This window comes from Erythrolamprus reginae, chromosome 2 (assembly GCF_031021105.1).
Source record: "Erythrolamprus reginae isolate rEryReg1 chromosome 2, rEryReg1.hap1, whole genome shotgun sequence".
NCBI lineage: Eukaryota > Metazoa > Chordata > Lepidosauria > Squamata > Dipsadidae > Erythrolamprus > Erythrolamprus reginae.
Genome location: NC_091951.1, coordinates 243,114,474 through 243,129,141, shown reverse-complemented (window position 1 = coordinate 243,129,141; position 14,668 = coordinate 243,114,474). Strand labels below are relative to the sequence as shown.

Here is a 14,668-nt window from a genome sequence, read left to right as displayed (position 1 = left end):
AATGAAAATTCAATTCAATGGTAATTTGTACAAGTCCCTTATCAGTTCTGTGATACTTAGCTTGCAGCTGTGAGGCAATTCACAGTCCTTCTTCTTTCACAAAGTGAAACACACTTTGCTCTGGTTTAGTTTCAAAGCGGGGGAAAATCAGCACACAAAAGGTCAAAGTCAGTAAAGCAGGCACGAAACACAATGATCAGATAATCCTCCACAATGGCCAAACCCACAGGCTGTTATTTATAGCAGCCTCACTAATTACCACAGCCCCACCCAACCACAGGTTGCCTCATTTTCTTTGATAATAATCTCTCAGTTGTTGTTGCCTATGCATCGCTCTCTGCATGCGTGGCTGTATCATTAACTCTTGTTCTGAATCCAAGGAGGAGCTAGATAATTGATCTCCTTCTGAGCTGTCTGCCACACTCTCCTCCTCCCTGTCACTCATGTCTTCTTGGTCAGAAGAGCCTTCATCAGCAGATTCCACTGGGGGGCAAAACAGGCCTGTAGCATGTGGATGTCTCCTCCACATCCACAGTCCATGGGGCAGGAGCAGGGCCAGAGCTAACCACAACAAACTCCAAACATTTTGAAGGCTACGCTGAATCAATTCAGCAAAACAGATCTTGTTTTCTTTTTTCTTCCACTATATTTAAAACAAACGTGTAAGCACACACATGCATAGAGTGCCATGAACATTTTATAATTTGAAATAGATTCTATAGAACATAGAAACATAGAAACATAGAAGATTGACGGCAGAATAAAACCCCATGGTCCATCTAGTCTGCCTTTATACTATTTCTCGTATTTTATCTTAAGATGGATATATATTAATCCCAGGCATGTTTAAATTCAGTTACTGTGGATTTACCAACCACGTCTGCTGGTGTTTGCTGCTTATCTCAGCGCTTATTGAGATAAGAGGAACAACAGAGGCCATCCCAAAAGGCAAGTGGACTTTCCTTGTTTTTCCTTGAAGATATTTAGCTTCTCATCAAAGAAGATTCTGCCGTTCTGACTGAGTTTGGACTGAAGAACCTTCTTGAATGAGAAGCAAAATGTCTTCAGGGAAAAACAAAGGAATCCAATTGCCTTTTGAAAAAAACCAAGCATGGCCTGGATGACTGAGAATCTTGATGGACAAAAGCAGAGACCATGAAAAATTGTAATCAAGTGCGCATCTATAAAGCCCACTCAAGCTTGTAGCTTCGTGGACACAACACATTTTGTGGAAGCAGCAAAGGGGAACAGTGGGAAGATGTTCTGAGACAAATTCCCGACACAAGTGTCTAATACGGAGGCAGCATCAAAGGGTCCAATATGACAAAAGCAGCATTATACTATCCGGTGCAAACTCTGCACATTTTCTGCATGCATCATGACATTGTGCCACAATGTCACGATGCTGCTTTTGTCATTTTAATGAAAGCTTTGAAGCTAAATTCAACTTTAGCTGGAGTCTAAACTGGTCTCACAGTAAACGGTTCCAATTAGACGGAGCCTGGCTAAATCTGCTGGATTTAACTGGATCGCAGGTCCAATTGCAAAAAAGTAAAACCCAATCAAGATCAGCTTCTGCAGCTGAGCTACTGTGAGACATAAACACCTATGTGATAGATCTTCAAAACATGGCTTATGGCAGTTCTCCAGTGACAAACAAAGACCAGGCTGGTCTATTCTTCCTACCAGTGATTTAATTTTATGAGATATTTGTTTCTTGATTAATGCCATGTATTTCTTTATAAGGAAACTGCTTTGGAGGGTGTTAATTAGACTGCAGGGGGTTCCAGCTTAATTGGCATCATTCTTTTATAAACAGACGGGGAAAAGTGGGAAGTGTGATTTTCTTTTTTTCCTGTGTGGCTTTCTATATGTCATGCTTTGGGTGTTTTTAATCCTACAGATGGAGTCCATTGCCTCACATGTGCAATAATGCTGCTTAACACTGACCTTCACGGCCACGTGAGTATTGTGCAAACTTAGCTTGGATCCTCAAAACTACAGGGCGGTCTTCTGATGCACATCTGGGGTTTATGTGCTCACTTGGCCCAGACATTGCAGGCTTGGTCTCTTAACAACTTCAAAGAGTTGTGAAGATATCTATCCAGAGGCAGAAAGTAGCTGTGAGGATTGTGAAGGGGGGAAAAAAAGGCAACCATTTGTAGCTCAGAATGCGCCGAATAAGAGGGAAATGAGGCCTAATAGACTGTAAAAAATGCACTTAACAAAAATGGAACAAAACCATTTGGCAAAGGCAGGAAAACATCTGAATGTGCCTCCACAGAACAGATTGCAGAAACTCCAGAAAACTGCATGGCAAAAGCTTTGGGATTGGATCTCCCTGATTACCTGATGTCCTTAATTTGGTTTGTGATGGTCAGCAACTAGCAGCTCCTGTTCATACTTGTGAATGAGCTCTGGCATGTCCTAGAAGGAATGGGGGCAGTGTATTCATCCTGGCCCTAACTGGTTTCCCAAGTAGATATTGTTAATCAGGCAACGTGAACTGGCAAGGGATTGAGTTGGGAGACACCATCCTACCTCCAAGCCTGGCTGGTTTGGTAAGAGGGGGAACATGGAGTGCAGAGGATGTGACACTTTCCATGCTCTTTTTTAATATCTACATTAAACCAATGTATGAGAATGAGTCATCATGGAATTAAATATGGTGATAATAAACGAACATCTCTACCCTGGGCTGTTCAAACTGTCAAGGTACATTCCCAGCACCTAAACACCATGTGAGTCTGGATGAGGAAGTATCAACTTTGATTAAAGCACATCAAGACTGGGGCGGCTGTTGATTTTAACACTCATACTCATAGTATCTGGTGATTTGACATCTTTTAACTCTGATTTGGATGACACTCATTCAGAATTGGTATGCAGTCTGGGGATTCCCTTGGATTCTTGGTCCTGCTCAAAGGGCAAGTGGCTGCCATGGCCGGGAAAGCCTTTGCACAAATAGCAATAACATTTAGACTTATATACCTCTTTACAGCCCTCTCTAAGCAGTTTTACAAAGTCAGTATATTGCCCCCAACAATCTGGGCCCACATTTTACCCACCTCAGAAGGATGGAAGCTGAGTCAACCTTGAGCCTGGTAACATCTGAACTACCAAATTTCGGGAAGTTGGCATTCAGCAGAAGTAGCCTGCAGTACTGCATTCTAACCACTGCACCATCGCAGCTCTTGCACGAGTTGTGCCCTTTCTTAGATCAGGAGGCACTGCTTGTGGTTACTTATGCCTTATTCACGTTCTGGTTGAGTTGTTGCAATCCACACTATACGGAGGCTGCCCTTAATAGGCATTCAGAAACTGCAACTGGTTCATAATGCAGCAACACAGTTAGTGGTGGGTGTACCTTAATATGTGGTGCAGTGGTTAGAGTGCAGCACTGCAGGCTACTTCAGCTAACTTGCTAGCTGTAGTTCAGCAGTTCAAATCTCACCATCGGCTCAAGGTTGGCTCAGCCTTCCATCCTTTCGAGGTGGGTAAAATGAGGACCCAGATTGTTGGGGAAATACGTTGATTCTGTAAACGGCTTAGAGAGGGCTGTAAAAGCACTATAAGGTGGTATATAAGTCTAAATGCTATTGCTATTGCTAATATGTCCCTGTAATATTAATGCAGAGTGAGCCACCATGGCTCTCAATAGTCTTCTGGGTGCAGTACAGTTCATACACAGTGGGGTTTCCTCTCATTTTGTACTCTAAAATTGGTAAATTGGCTTTCTCCCAAGCCCCAAAGCCAAGAACTGACACAGAATGGATGGCGGAGGGATGTATTTTTTATGAAGACCTCAATACAGTTTAATTTGTTCTATGGCAGGGTTGTCCAACCTTGGTAATTTTAAGACTTGTGAACTTCAACTTCCAGAATTCTAAATTTGTTTAATAGATGAATATGCCTCATTCCTGTTAGGCAGTCTTGCTTCAGATTCCACATGCAGGACTGTCATAGACATCAAGAGACACTATATATAGATGGCAATTTTTCAGAGATTTGACGACAATATTGTAGAGCTATTTGTGTCCAAGAAACAAATGGTCATGTTTTTTTCCCTGGCTTGCTGAATGTTCTGTTAAAATTAGTTGTATATAGTGCTTTCAGCTATACCCTGGAAAAGTTGTGAGGAATTTATAGAAACTAAAATGTATTGCTGCACAGATGTTCCAAAGTCCTATTATGATTTTTCATGATACCTCTCAGATGCTTATCCCTCCCCATCTTCTAACGGTTTTTGAAGATCACTTTCAAAAGCATCTGTTGTCTGTTATCTTAAAACAGTGTTTTAAGAAAACTGCATTTCTGTAGTGCTAAAATTGGGACATTGAGGACCAGTCAGAAAACTCAGAGAAAACCCAAATGAAGAAACATCTCCTTCATATATTTTTTTTCTCAGCAAATTGAAGGTTTTTTGGGTGTGTGAGGGGTGTGTGTGTGTGAATAAGGTCACATTTATAGTTTCATTTGTATCTGTCTTCCAATTTTAAAGGCCTTTCAAAACTGAATTTTGTACTAAACAATTTATTTGAAGATTGCATATTGATCTACCCCTTGAATTATTTCATATAGCCAATGTCATAATAACAGGTTCTCTTAGCACAACTGTCTTGTCAATCCTATTATTCATAGTAATTGCTGAATACCAGGACCTATAAGCACTTTACAATATTGATTGTTCAATTTCCTATTCACACGTTCCTTTTCAGGTTGCTTGTGCAAGATCTCAATTTTTCAGAGCACAATTGGCAACTGCACTCAAGACAGTTGACAGTTATCAGTTTTCTGTATAATTTCAGCATTCCTACAGCTACTTGAATTATGATGCCTTGCATGCTTTGGTGAACCAGTTTCCCTATTTTTACAAACCAGTTGAGTGATGCTAAATGGGGGAGAGCTCAGATGTACCAACTATAGTCCAGTATGGTTCACGGTTTCATAACCGCTCTCTTGAAACTGAAGTTCTTACAAAGTCTTTAAAAAGAAAATCAATTTTCCCTTTTGGTGGTATCCCTCTTGAAATTTATTATAGCAATAGAACTTAGACTTATATGCCACGTCACAGTGCTTCACAGCCTTCTCTAAGTGGTTTACAGAATCAGCCTAATGTCCCCAACTATCTGGGTCCTCATTTTACCCATCTCGGAAGGATGGAAGGATGAGTCAACCTTGAGCCTGGTGAGATTTGAACTGCCAAATTGCAGTCAGCAGAAGTAGCCTGCAATACTGCACTCTAGCAATAGCCACTGCAGCTACTAAGATGAAATAGACATCCCCCCCCCACCCTCCCATTGTAATGCTCCCTCTGCAGTTTACCCTCTATGAGCAGTCTTTTTTCACTAAGAAACTTGGTGGATAGATTGATTTGTGAGTATAATTTTTTACCAAGTTGCATTTTTAGTCAGTGAATGCTACAATAGTAAACTGAGCAAAAGAAGCACAAATTGTAATCATAGGACTACAGGATACTGCAGTACTGAAGTATTTCTTCTAGCAGGACTACCAGATTCTGTAAAAGCTTTGTTCCCTATGCCATCTGTCTGGTAAACTCACAAGATTCATTTTTCTTGCCATATACATGTATACATCCGGACTAAACTGTGTTGTTTCTCTATGTCATATAATATATGTGAGTATCTGCATAATTGTGTGTGTGTGTGTATATATTTTGTCACGTTTATGTGGTGTATAATGGAGGTGTTGACCTTTTGAGAGCTGTATGTAATCAAATTTCATTTTAAAGTATGCCAGTTAGTGATCATTCAAAGTGACAATGCAAGTTATTCAATTCCTATTCTATTCCTAACCCATCGTAAATCCAAGTTGGTTGCCAAGCGCCCAAATTGAGATCATGTAATCATGGGGCTGTTGGAAAGATTATAAATGATTCTTTCAGATTACTTGCAACATTGTTGTACCTTGGAACAGTCACTAAATGAACGGTTATAATTTGAGACTTCCTGTTGCTAGTAACGCAGAGACGAAGGGGTATGCATAATATTCTCTCAAATTCTTTAGCTTTCTCTGCACAAGTGCCTGCTCCAGGGCTCATCCACACAGCAGTGATAATATACTTTGCTTCTGTCTTTCAAATGGAGAAAAGTATAATAATATATTAAAAATGGCTATACCTAAATTTCTGTAAGACTAGTACAGTATGGGTATTCTTTGATGACCACAACTTCGGGGACTGGCTGTGAGTCCATTTGAACTATTTCTGAAAAAATTGGATGTAAGCTGAGAACTACCTATAAACAGATTTTACTTTTTTAAAGGAATCTGAATTAGGCTTCCCTATTAATAATATGATATCAGGGTTTGCATCGTATGCTACAGTGCATATGATGTCCTTTAACATGTATGGAGGAAGACCTCATGGTGGCAAGAGAAAATGCTGCTGGCGTGGTCCGATACTAGGCAAAGGTCATTCAGTTTTAATCCTATTTATTCTGTGTATTTTTACATGTGCTGTATTTCAAGGGCTTATTTTATAATTATTTTATTTGCCCAGTGTTGAATGCTACATGACTATAATTTGTAGGTGTTTCTGACATGAATAAAGAAGGGATTTGAATGATGGGGGCATATATCTAGACAAATTTCTTGGTTTTTACTTTAATGAGAATTTGGAATTGGCTTGCTGAAAGAGGAAAATAGCTAAGTTTATTTGTACATTCTTTGTTCATTCTTAGAAAAGGAGTGGTTCATTCTCTCCTCTGTGTCTCTTAACTGCTACCAAAATTAGTCTCCACTGTTTTTAAAGACAGGAATGAGAAAAATAAAAATGATCCTTTTGGGATATCCCACTTTTTTTTTTTTAAAAGAGAAATTCTGGGATTACCTAGAGCAGTGGTCCCCAACGTTTTTTCCACCAGGGACCAGTTTCAGCAAGACAATTTTTCTATGGCCCAGTAGGGGCGGAAAGGGGCGTGGTTGGGGGCGGGATTAAGCATGGGGATGCTGGTCCTCCCCGCCCCTCTTTCCCGCCATCGTCCTGTGGCCGGCAGAACCTGCCTCCCAAGCCCTCTTGCCTAGCGGGAGCTAAGCGCTGGAGAGAGGGGGTCAGGCTGGCCCTCCTGCCTCCCCCCAGCCAAAAACGCAAAAGCGCCCCGCGGCAGAAGCCAAAAGAGGCTTGAACCTCTCGGTCCTTCCCGCCCCTCTGTCCCATCCATCGTCCTGTGGCCGGCAGAACCTGCCTCCCGAGGCCTCTTGCCCGGCGGGAGGCGAAGCGCTGGAGGGAGGGGGTGGCGGCATGAGGGCCGGCAGCTGCTGACTCCACGGACCGGTGCAACATGCCCCGCGGCCCGGTACTGGTCCGCGGCCCGGTGATTGGGGACCCCTGACCTAGAGAGATGTTTTTAAACCCAGAACTTTATGTGTAGTTTATCAACTTCAGGCTGTTGCTTTGGCAAAATGATTTCCATTTTAATATGTGGCAACTAATATTCTGGGAATGCAAACGAGTTTCTTAAAACGCTTTGAGAATCTTAGCTGAAAAGTTTGAGTATTGCCATCATCCTTGTTGGGGAGTTTACTCATTGTTTCCTCTCTCCTCTATGTTATTAACTGATTGTGTGCTATCCAAACTTTTAGCAACTACAGGTAGTCCTTGACTTACGACTGGCTGATTACAACAATAGACATAGCCAGGGTTACTTAATTCTGAAGTTCCAATGGCTGCCCTCCCCCTGGTCATGTGACTGCATATTGGGCATTTCAGAAAAACCGGTCCATAGTGAATAATTGGTTCACTTAATGACTACTGCAAAGAAATATCAGAAATTCAAGTTGATCAGATGTGTTCAGCTTGCTTTATCTCTATCACAACCTATGACTGTTACGGACAGATGTAAGTTGAGGGCTTTACCTGTACATAGATTTTCTTGCTGAGAATCTGCCCATCACGTGGTCTTCGAGCACTATCCTTCAAGTATTGATTTGCATTTTTTGGATGATTCATGCAGATTTATAAAAGAATGCTTCTAACCTTGTGTTTGTTGCTGTTCGCAGATGGCTTTTTAATTTAAGAGTAAAGAAATTATTTAAAATGTTTTAATGTAAGGCTTTTAAAAACCACATCATGTACTTTTCCATTGGTTGCATTCATATCGCTTATGTCCATTATATTTCAGAACATTGGCAAAAAGATGTCCTGTCAAGAATTCATCGCCAACCTTCAAGGAATGAATGAGGGTGAAGATTTCCCAAGGGAACTCCTGAAGGTAAGGCTCTCTTTTATTTCTTATTATTGGAATACAGTGTCAACTCTACCTTTGCTGACTAACTGGAAGATATTGCTGTCAAGCCGACTAAATTGCCTGTCATTTTCTGTTTCATGTTTTTTTCATGATGATGCCGAGACCATAGTTTCAAAGAGCTATTTAATTCATTAGTTCTAGAATAAAGGAACATATAAAGGATTTTCTCTTAAAGCAAATACCGTATTTTTTGGAGTATAAGACGCACCAGAGCATAAGACACAGTAGTTTTGGGGGAGGAAAACAAGGGGAAAAAATTCTGCCTTTGCCTCCCAACAAACAGTAAACAATAGAGATTATATACACGGTTAGCTGTATATTTCTGTGCATGTGTGCCTGACCCATAGAAATAGCAAAGAATTGGAGAAATGTACATTATGGCAGTATATTAATCCCAGAAAGTTTCTTTAATGTAGTCACACTAACGCCTCCCAATTATTTAAATTAATCTACTCCAAACATGATTAAGTCAGGGTTTAACTCAGTTGCCTTATCTTAATACTAAAACAGGACACTGTTACATTTCAGCCTATACTTTACAGATGCTGTTAAAATTGATGTGGCTTTTTAAGTATAGTTATTCTCTGCTATTTAAAACAAGATACAAAAGCACCGGGCCTCTTCAGATCAAGCATTTATTTTTAAAAGCTTCTTCATTTTGTTGTCTAGAACAATAACCACATCTTTAAAAAATAAGTATAATAATTTGAACATTCTACAAACATATATGGACTTACCTCTTTGCATGCAGTTGAGCAGAAAATAAAAATCTGCATCTTTCCCCAGCAATTTGCCTCCTTTTACTTTCAGTTTAGCACCTGGCTGTCTGGCTACAGCCTCAAATCAGCTGAGGGTCGGGATGATGAGTTTCTTAGCTTAACAGGCTCTGTCCTGTTTGCTGCAAGGAGGTAAATTGCAGAGGCCAAAGGGTGGGGGTGGCTGGGGCTACATTCCCAGCCACCCCCAAGACGCACCCAAGTTTTCACCCTTTTTTGCGGGTAAAAAGGTGTGTCTTATACTCCAAAAAATATGGTATTCTCCAATTCTGTGCTGAAGAAGAGTTAAAGCTAGATTCATTACATTTTCTTAGCAGTGGTCCACCAGGAAAGGACCATAATCTTGTAAGTTTGTCCTGCTAGTGTTTCTTATATAAGCAAGAATGGACTACAGTATAACAATTCTTGATGAGGTCAATACTGGGAAATCCCAGTGCCCAATATTATCACTGAATCCTGACTTATTGAAAGAAAAGAAGAGCTTCTGCAACGATTGTTGAAGACTATATAAAATGAAAGTGTTAAATGCATAAATTCTGAATATTTGCCTCATGTAAACTATTGACAAATACTGTTCTGGTATCGCACCGTACACATGCATTTGGGAATGGATCACAGATGGCTCTTTTTTCTTCCTTGGCATTGTTAGCCACGAATGGAAACATATGTAGGCATGGATTGAAGTGAGAGATGCCTTTAAATGCATCTTGTCAGGTTATATTGGAGAAAAGAATCGGGCTGCCTGAAGTTTTGATCTGCGCATCAGGTCCTCTTTGCAAACAGTGGAGCCTCAAGATTGTTAAGAATTGTGTACCTGGTTCAACAATCAACGGAGATTGCATAGGCAGTTTGCTTCTCCATATGAATTGCCCTGGCTGGATAGGAACAATTGTGTGCCTTGAGTGATAATTGAAGTCTGGAAACTGGCTAGGTGTTTTTTAAAAAAAATCAGACCTGATAAAGCTGACTTCTCTGCTGAATATTTATGGTAATAGGTTATAAGAATGGAAGATATAATTTAAGATCAAGAAATGTTATATGCACAAGTACAGCTTTTGCCCTCTTGCCTATGTACATTTCCTCAATTTGTTCCACTACCTGATTCTGAATAATTGGTAAAGTTTGGGCCTAGGGAGCGCTTGAACATTTTCCATTACTGGTGCTAAAATGAGCATTTTTTCTTTTGTCTGATTTGCTTGCTTAGAAAGCAAAGTGCTCATTGTTAGTGTGTTTGGTTTGTCATGAAAGAAAAAAAATTAATGAGATTTTGCTATATAGAAAGTTATGGCCTAAAATTTTGTTAACATCAGCAAAAGCAGATAAATGCTGATTTTTTAAAACCATATTTTTTAATGTGCTACCTCAATAAAATAACACATATAGTTAGAATAAGAGAATACCTTGTATGCCTTCCTAGCTTGCTAGAAAATGGACTTCATTAAAATAAAATCTCATAGTTTCTGAGATTATTCTAATTACAGCCTAGAGAACAGGCTGGGAGAATAAAATGCTTGGAATTTCCCTGGAAGTTGGCTTGAACCTTCATGGGATGATATGTGAGAAATGAATTCTACATAATTAATCTCCAAAATCTGTTTCTATAATGAAATGGTTTTTAGGTTTTCCTCCTTAGATGTATAATTTTTGCTTTATTTGCCTACTGGGATGTCTCTGTGTTAGATGCTCTTTTGTGTGGTTACACAAGGTGTTGGATGTTCCAGCAGTGACTACATGCAAAGTAAGGAGTAATCATTTCCCCTTCTTATGTGGCAGGATTGAATTTGATGATTTGTTGTGGCAGATTGCTTGAATGCACCTCTAAAAAAACCCTCTAAAATCATGCTTTGAAAAATCTTTGGAAGTTCTATTGTACTTATTCTTATCAGCAGATCAAACTGCTTATACAAATGCATCTCCATAAATCTATAGTACATCCTGGACACCATGGTCTGTTTACCAACAGTAACACCAAAAGGCTAAGTTTCTCATCTCAGAGCTATAAATGTATCCTGATTCTAAAAGTACAGTGGTACTTTGGTACTTGACTGCTTCAAGACTTGACAAATTTGGTACTTGATGCATTTCGACGTGAAAATATTGTCCCAGTGTTTGGTCTTTGTTTAATACTTGACACATTACTATAGGAAGAGGGGGGCAGCTGTGGGGAATGGATAGGAAATCATCCATGCTGGGAAGGTTGCTGCAAAAGGAGGGGGACAGACATAGAGGGCAGACAGGAAGTTGGCCATGCTAGAAGGTTAGTGGCATAGGAAAAGAGACAGACAATCCTTTCCTTTCCCATTCCTCCCCTCCCCTCCCCTCCCTCCCCTTCCATTCCATTCCATTATTGTGAGGTTTCTCACATTATAGTTCTCACAAAAAAATCCTTAATCCAAAATCCAAATTCTCTTTGTTCGTCCCTCCTTTATCCTTGTTGGCCACAACAGAGTGGTCGATGTTCACAGTCAGATGAGTAAAGATTCAGGGGAAAAGATTGCATAGTGATCATACACTGTGCAATCTCTTTCCCTGAATCTTTACTCATCTGATTCTGAACATCGACCACTCTGTTAGGGCCAACAGGGATAAAGGAGGGAGGAACAAAGAGAATACAGAGTATTGCTGATCTCTAGAATTCGTCATTAAAAGACTTGGTGATGGATATGCATTTTGACAGCTTGAAAAGGGAGTTAGATTTCACTACAACCCACTTGTAAGTGGATCACAAGCTTCCTAACAGACAGGAAGCAGCAGGTGAAGCTAGGCAAAATCACATCAGATACCTGTACAATTTGCATACCCCCCCCCCCTCCAGGCTTCTCTTCTCTCTATATACCAATGACTGCATTTCAAATGATCCATCTGTCAAACTACTGAAGTTTGCAGATGACACAACAGTTATTGGTCTTATTCAACACAACGCTGAAATTGCATACAGACGGGAGGTTGAACAACTAGCCTCGTGGCGTGACCAGAACAATCTAAAACTGAACAGACTCAGAACCGTAAAAAGGGTGGTAGACTTTAGGAGAAACCCTTCCATTCTCTCTTACAATACTAGACAACACTGTACCAACAGTAGAGACCTTCAAATTTGTAGGCTCTACCATATCTCAAGACCTAAAATGGTCACCTAACATCAAAAACATCATCAAAAAAGCACAGCAAAAAATATTCTTTCTACACCAACTCAGAAAGCTCAAATTGCCCAAGGAGCTGCTGATACAGTTCTACAGAGGAATCACTGAGTCTGTCATCTGCACCTCTATAACTGTCTGGTTTGGTTCCGCAACCCAACACGACTGACACAGACTTCAGAGGATAACCAGAACTGCAAAAACAACAACAATTGCTACCAACCTGCCTTCCATTGCGGACCTATATACTGCATGAGTTAAAAAGAGGGTTGTGAAAATATTTACAGACCCCTTTCATCCTGGACACAAACTACTCCAACTCCTACTCTCAAAACGTTGCTATAGAGCCCTGCACACCAAGACAAAGAATAGTTTTTTCTCCAACGCTATCACTCTGCTAAACAAATTATTTCCTCACCACTGTCAAACTTCACTAAGGCTACATTACTATTACTATTAGTCTTCTTATCATTCCTATCACCCATCTCCTCCCACTTATGACCGTATGACTGTAACTTGTTGTTTGTATCCTTACAATTTATATTATTGATTGTTTCCAGATTTGATTGATTGATTGATTGATTGATTTGATTTGATTTGTATGCCGTCCTTCTCCGTAGACTCGGGGCGGCTCACAACAACAATAGAACAATTCAAGACAAATCTAATAATTTAAAAACATTAAAAATATGTTATTAAAGCAGACATACACACAAACATGCCATACATGAATTGTATAGGCCCTGGGGGAGATGTCTCAATTCCCCCATGCCTGATGGCAGAGGTGGGTTTTAAGGAGTTTACGAAAGGCAAGGAGGGTGGGGGCAGTTCTAATCTCAGGGGGGAGCTGGTTCCAGAGGGTTGGGGCCGCCACAGAGAAGGCTCTTCCCCTGGGACCCGCCAAACGACATTGTTTAGTCGATGGGACCCGGAGAAGGCCAACTCTGTGGGACCTAATCGGTCGCTGGGATTCGTGCAGCAGAAGGCGGTCCCGGAGATATTCTGGTCCGATGCCATGAAGGGCTTTATAGGTCATAACCCACACTTTGAATTGTGACTGGAAATTGATCAGCAACCAATGCAGACTGCGGAGTGTTGGTGTAATATGGGCATGCCTTGGGTATGATTGCTTATTGAACCCTAAGAATTCTATTCCTATTCTATTGTATTGAAGAAAAGATTTTTCTGCTAGTTCTGCAAGCTCTCTGCTCCCTCTAGGATCAGACGGAATATGTGATCTAAGTATTAGCAGCTGGAAGACAATGGTGGGAAAGGACTGTTGCCCTCATAATCTTACTTGTAGGCTCCCAAGGAGTTGGCCATGTAAGAAAGACAGTGTGGGTCTGATATATTTTAAGTATACATTGTATACCTAATCCAGCTGCAATGCCTTTAAATTCTCTGGAGGTATGTGTGCAAATGGTTTGCTAACAGATGTGCATTACCTCTTCTGAGAGCCTTTTTCACAAAGCTTAATAGAAGCAGGTTCATCCATCATGATTTCCTTAAAACAAAATGATGGAAAGGGGCTCCAAAATTTGTGCTACGCTTTCACATTCTACTTTTCCCATCGATGCAGTGATTCATATTGGGTTCACTTTATCATTGGACCACTAGATGGCATCAATGCTGTGAAAATGGCAGAGCTTTTACTTGAACTGGGACCAGAAGAATTTCTGAATAGTAGTTTGTTCTGCTTTTCTCTATGGGAGTTTTTCACCTAACTAGGTTACATTGAAAATGAAAATATCATCTATGGTTCTTCCCCAAATTAATAACGCAGGGCTGTCCTAGTCATATCGAGAAGCTATCAACACTATAGTTATTGAGAGAAAAATGGAGGAGCCTCTTCTAAAGATAATAATAATAATAATAATAATAATAATAATAATAATAATAATAATTTATTAGATTTGTATGCCGTCCCTCTCCGAAGACTCAGGGCGGCTCACAACAACGATAAAAACAATATTATAATGGCACAAATCTAATATTAAAAATCTAAAAACCCTATCATAATTAAAAACATAAATTATAATAAGCCTGGGGGGAAGATGTCTCAAATCCCCCATGCCTGGCGGTATAGGTGGGTCTTAAGTAGTTTACGGAAGACAAGGAGGGTAGGAGCAGTTCTAATCTCCGGGGGGGAGTTGATTCCAGAGGGCCGGAGCCACCACAGAGAAGGCTCTTCCCTGGGGCCCGCCAGACGACATTGTTTAGTCGATGGGACCCGGAGAAGGCCAACTCTGTGGGACCTTATCGGTCGCTGGGATTCATGCGGTAGCAGGCGGTTCCAGAGGTAATCTGGTCCAATGCCATGTAGGGCTTTAAAGTTCATGTCCAACACTTTGAATTGTGACCGGAAACTGATCGGCAGCCAATGCAGGCCACGGAGTTTTGTAGATACATGGGCGAATCTGGGAAGCCCCACGATGGCTCTCGCGGCCGTGTTCTGCACGATCTGGAGTTTCCGAACACTTTTCAAAGG

At 40.6% G+C, this 14,668-nt stretch overlaps 1 protein-coding gene across 3 annotated transcripts in view; it reads left to right on the top strand.

Annotated features, from left to right (window-relative positions):
* PSD3 (pleckstrin and Sec7 domain containing 3) overlaps positions 1 to 14,668 on the top strand; it is a 248,184-nt gene that overhangs the window by 105,496 nt on the left and 128,020 nt on the right. For all 3 annotated transcript variants that reach the window (XM_070742360.1, XM_070742361.1, XM_070742362.1), the window contains 2 exons: positions 1,904 to 1,962; positions 8,142 to 8,231. In XM_070742360.1, coding sequence (XP_070598461.1) covers positions 1,904 to 1,962; positions 8,142 to 8,231 — 149 coding nt within the window. The remainder of the gene's footprint in view (positions 1 to 1,903; positions 1,963 to 8,141; positions 8,232 to 14,668) is intronic.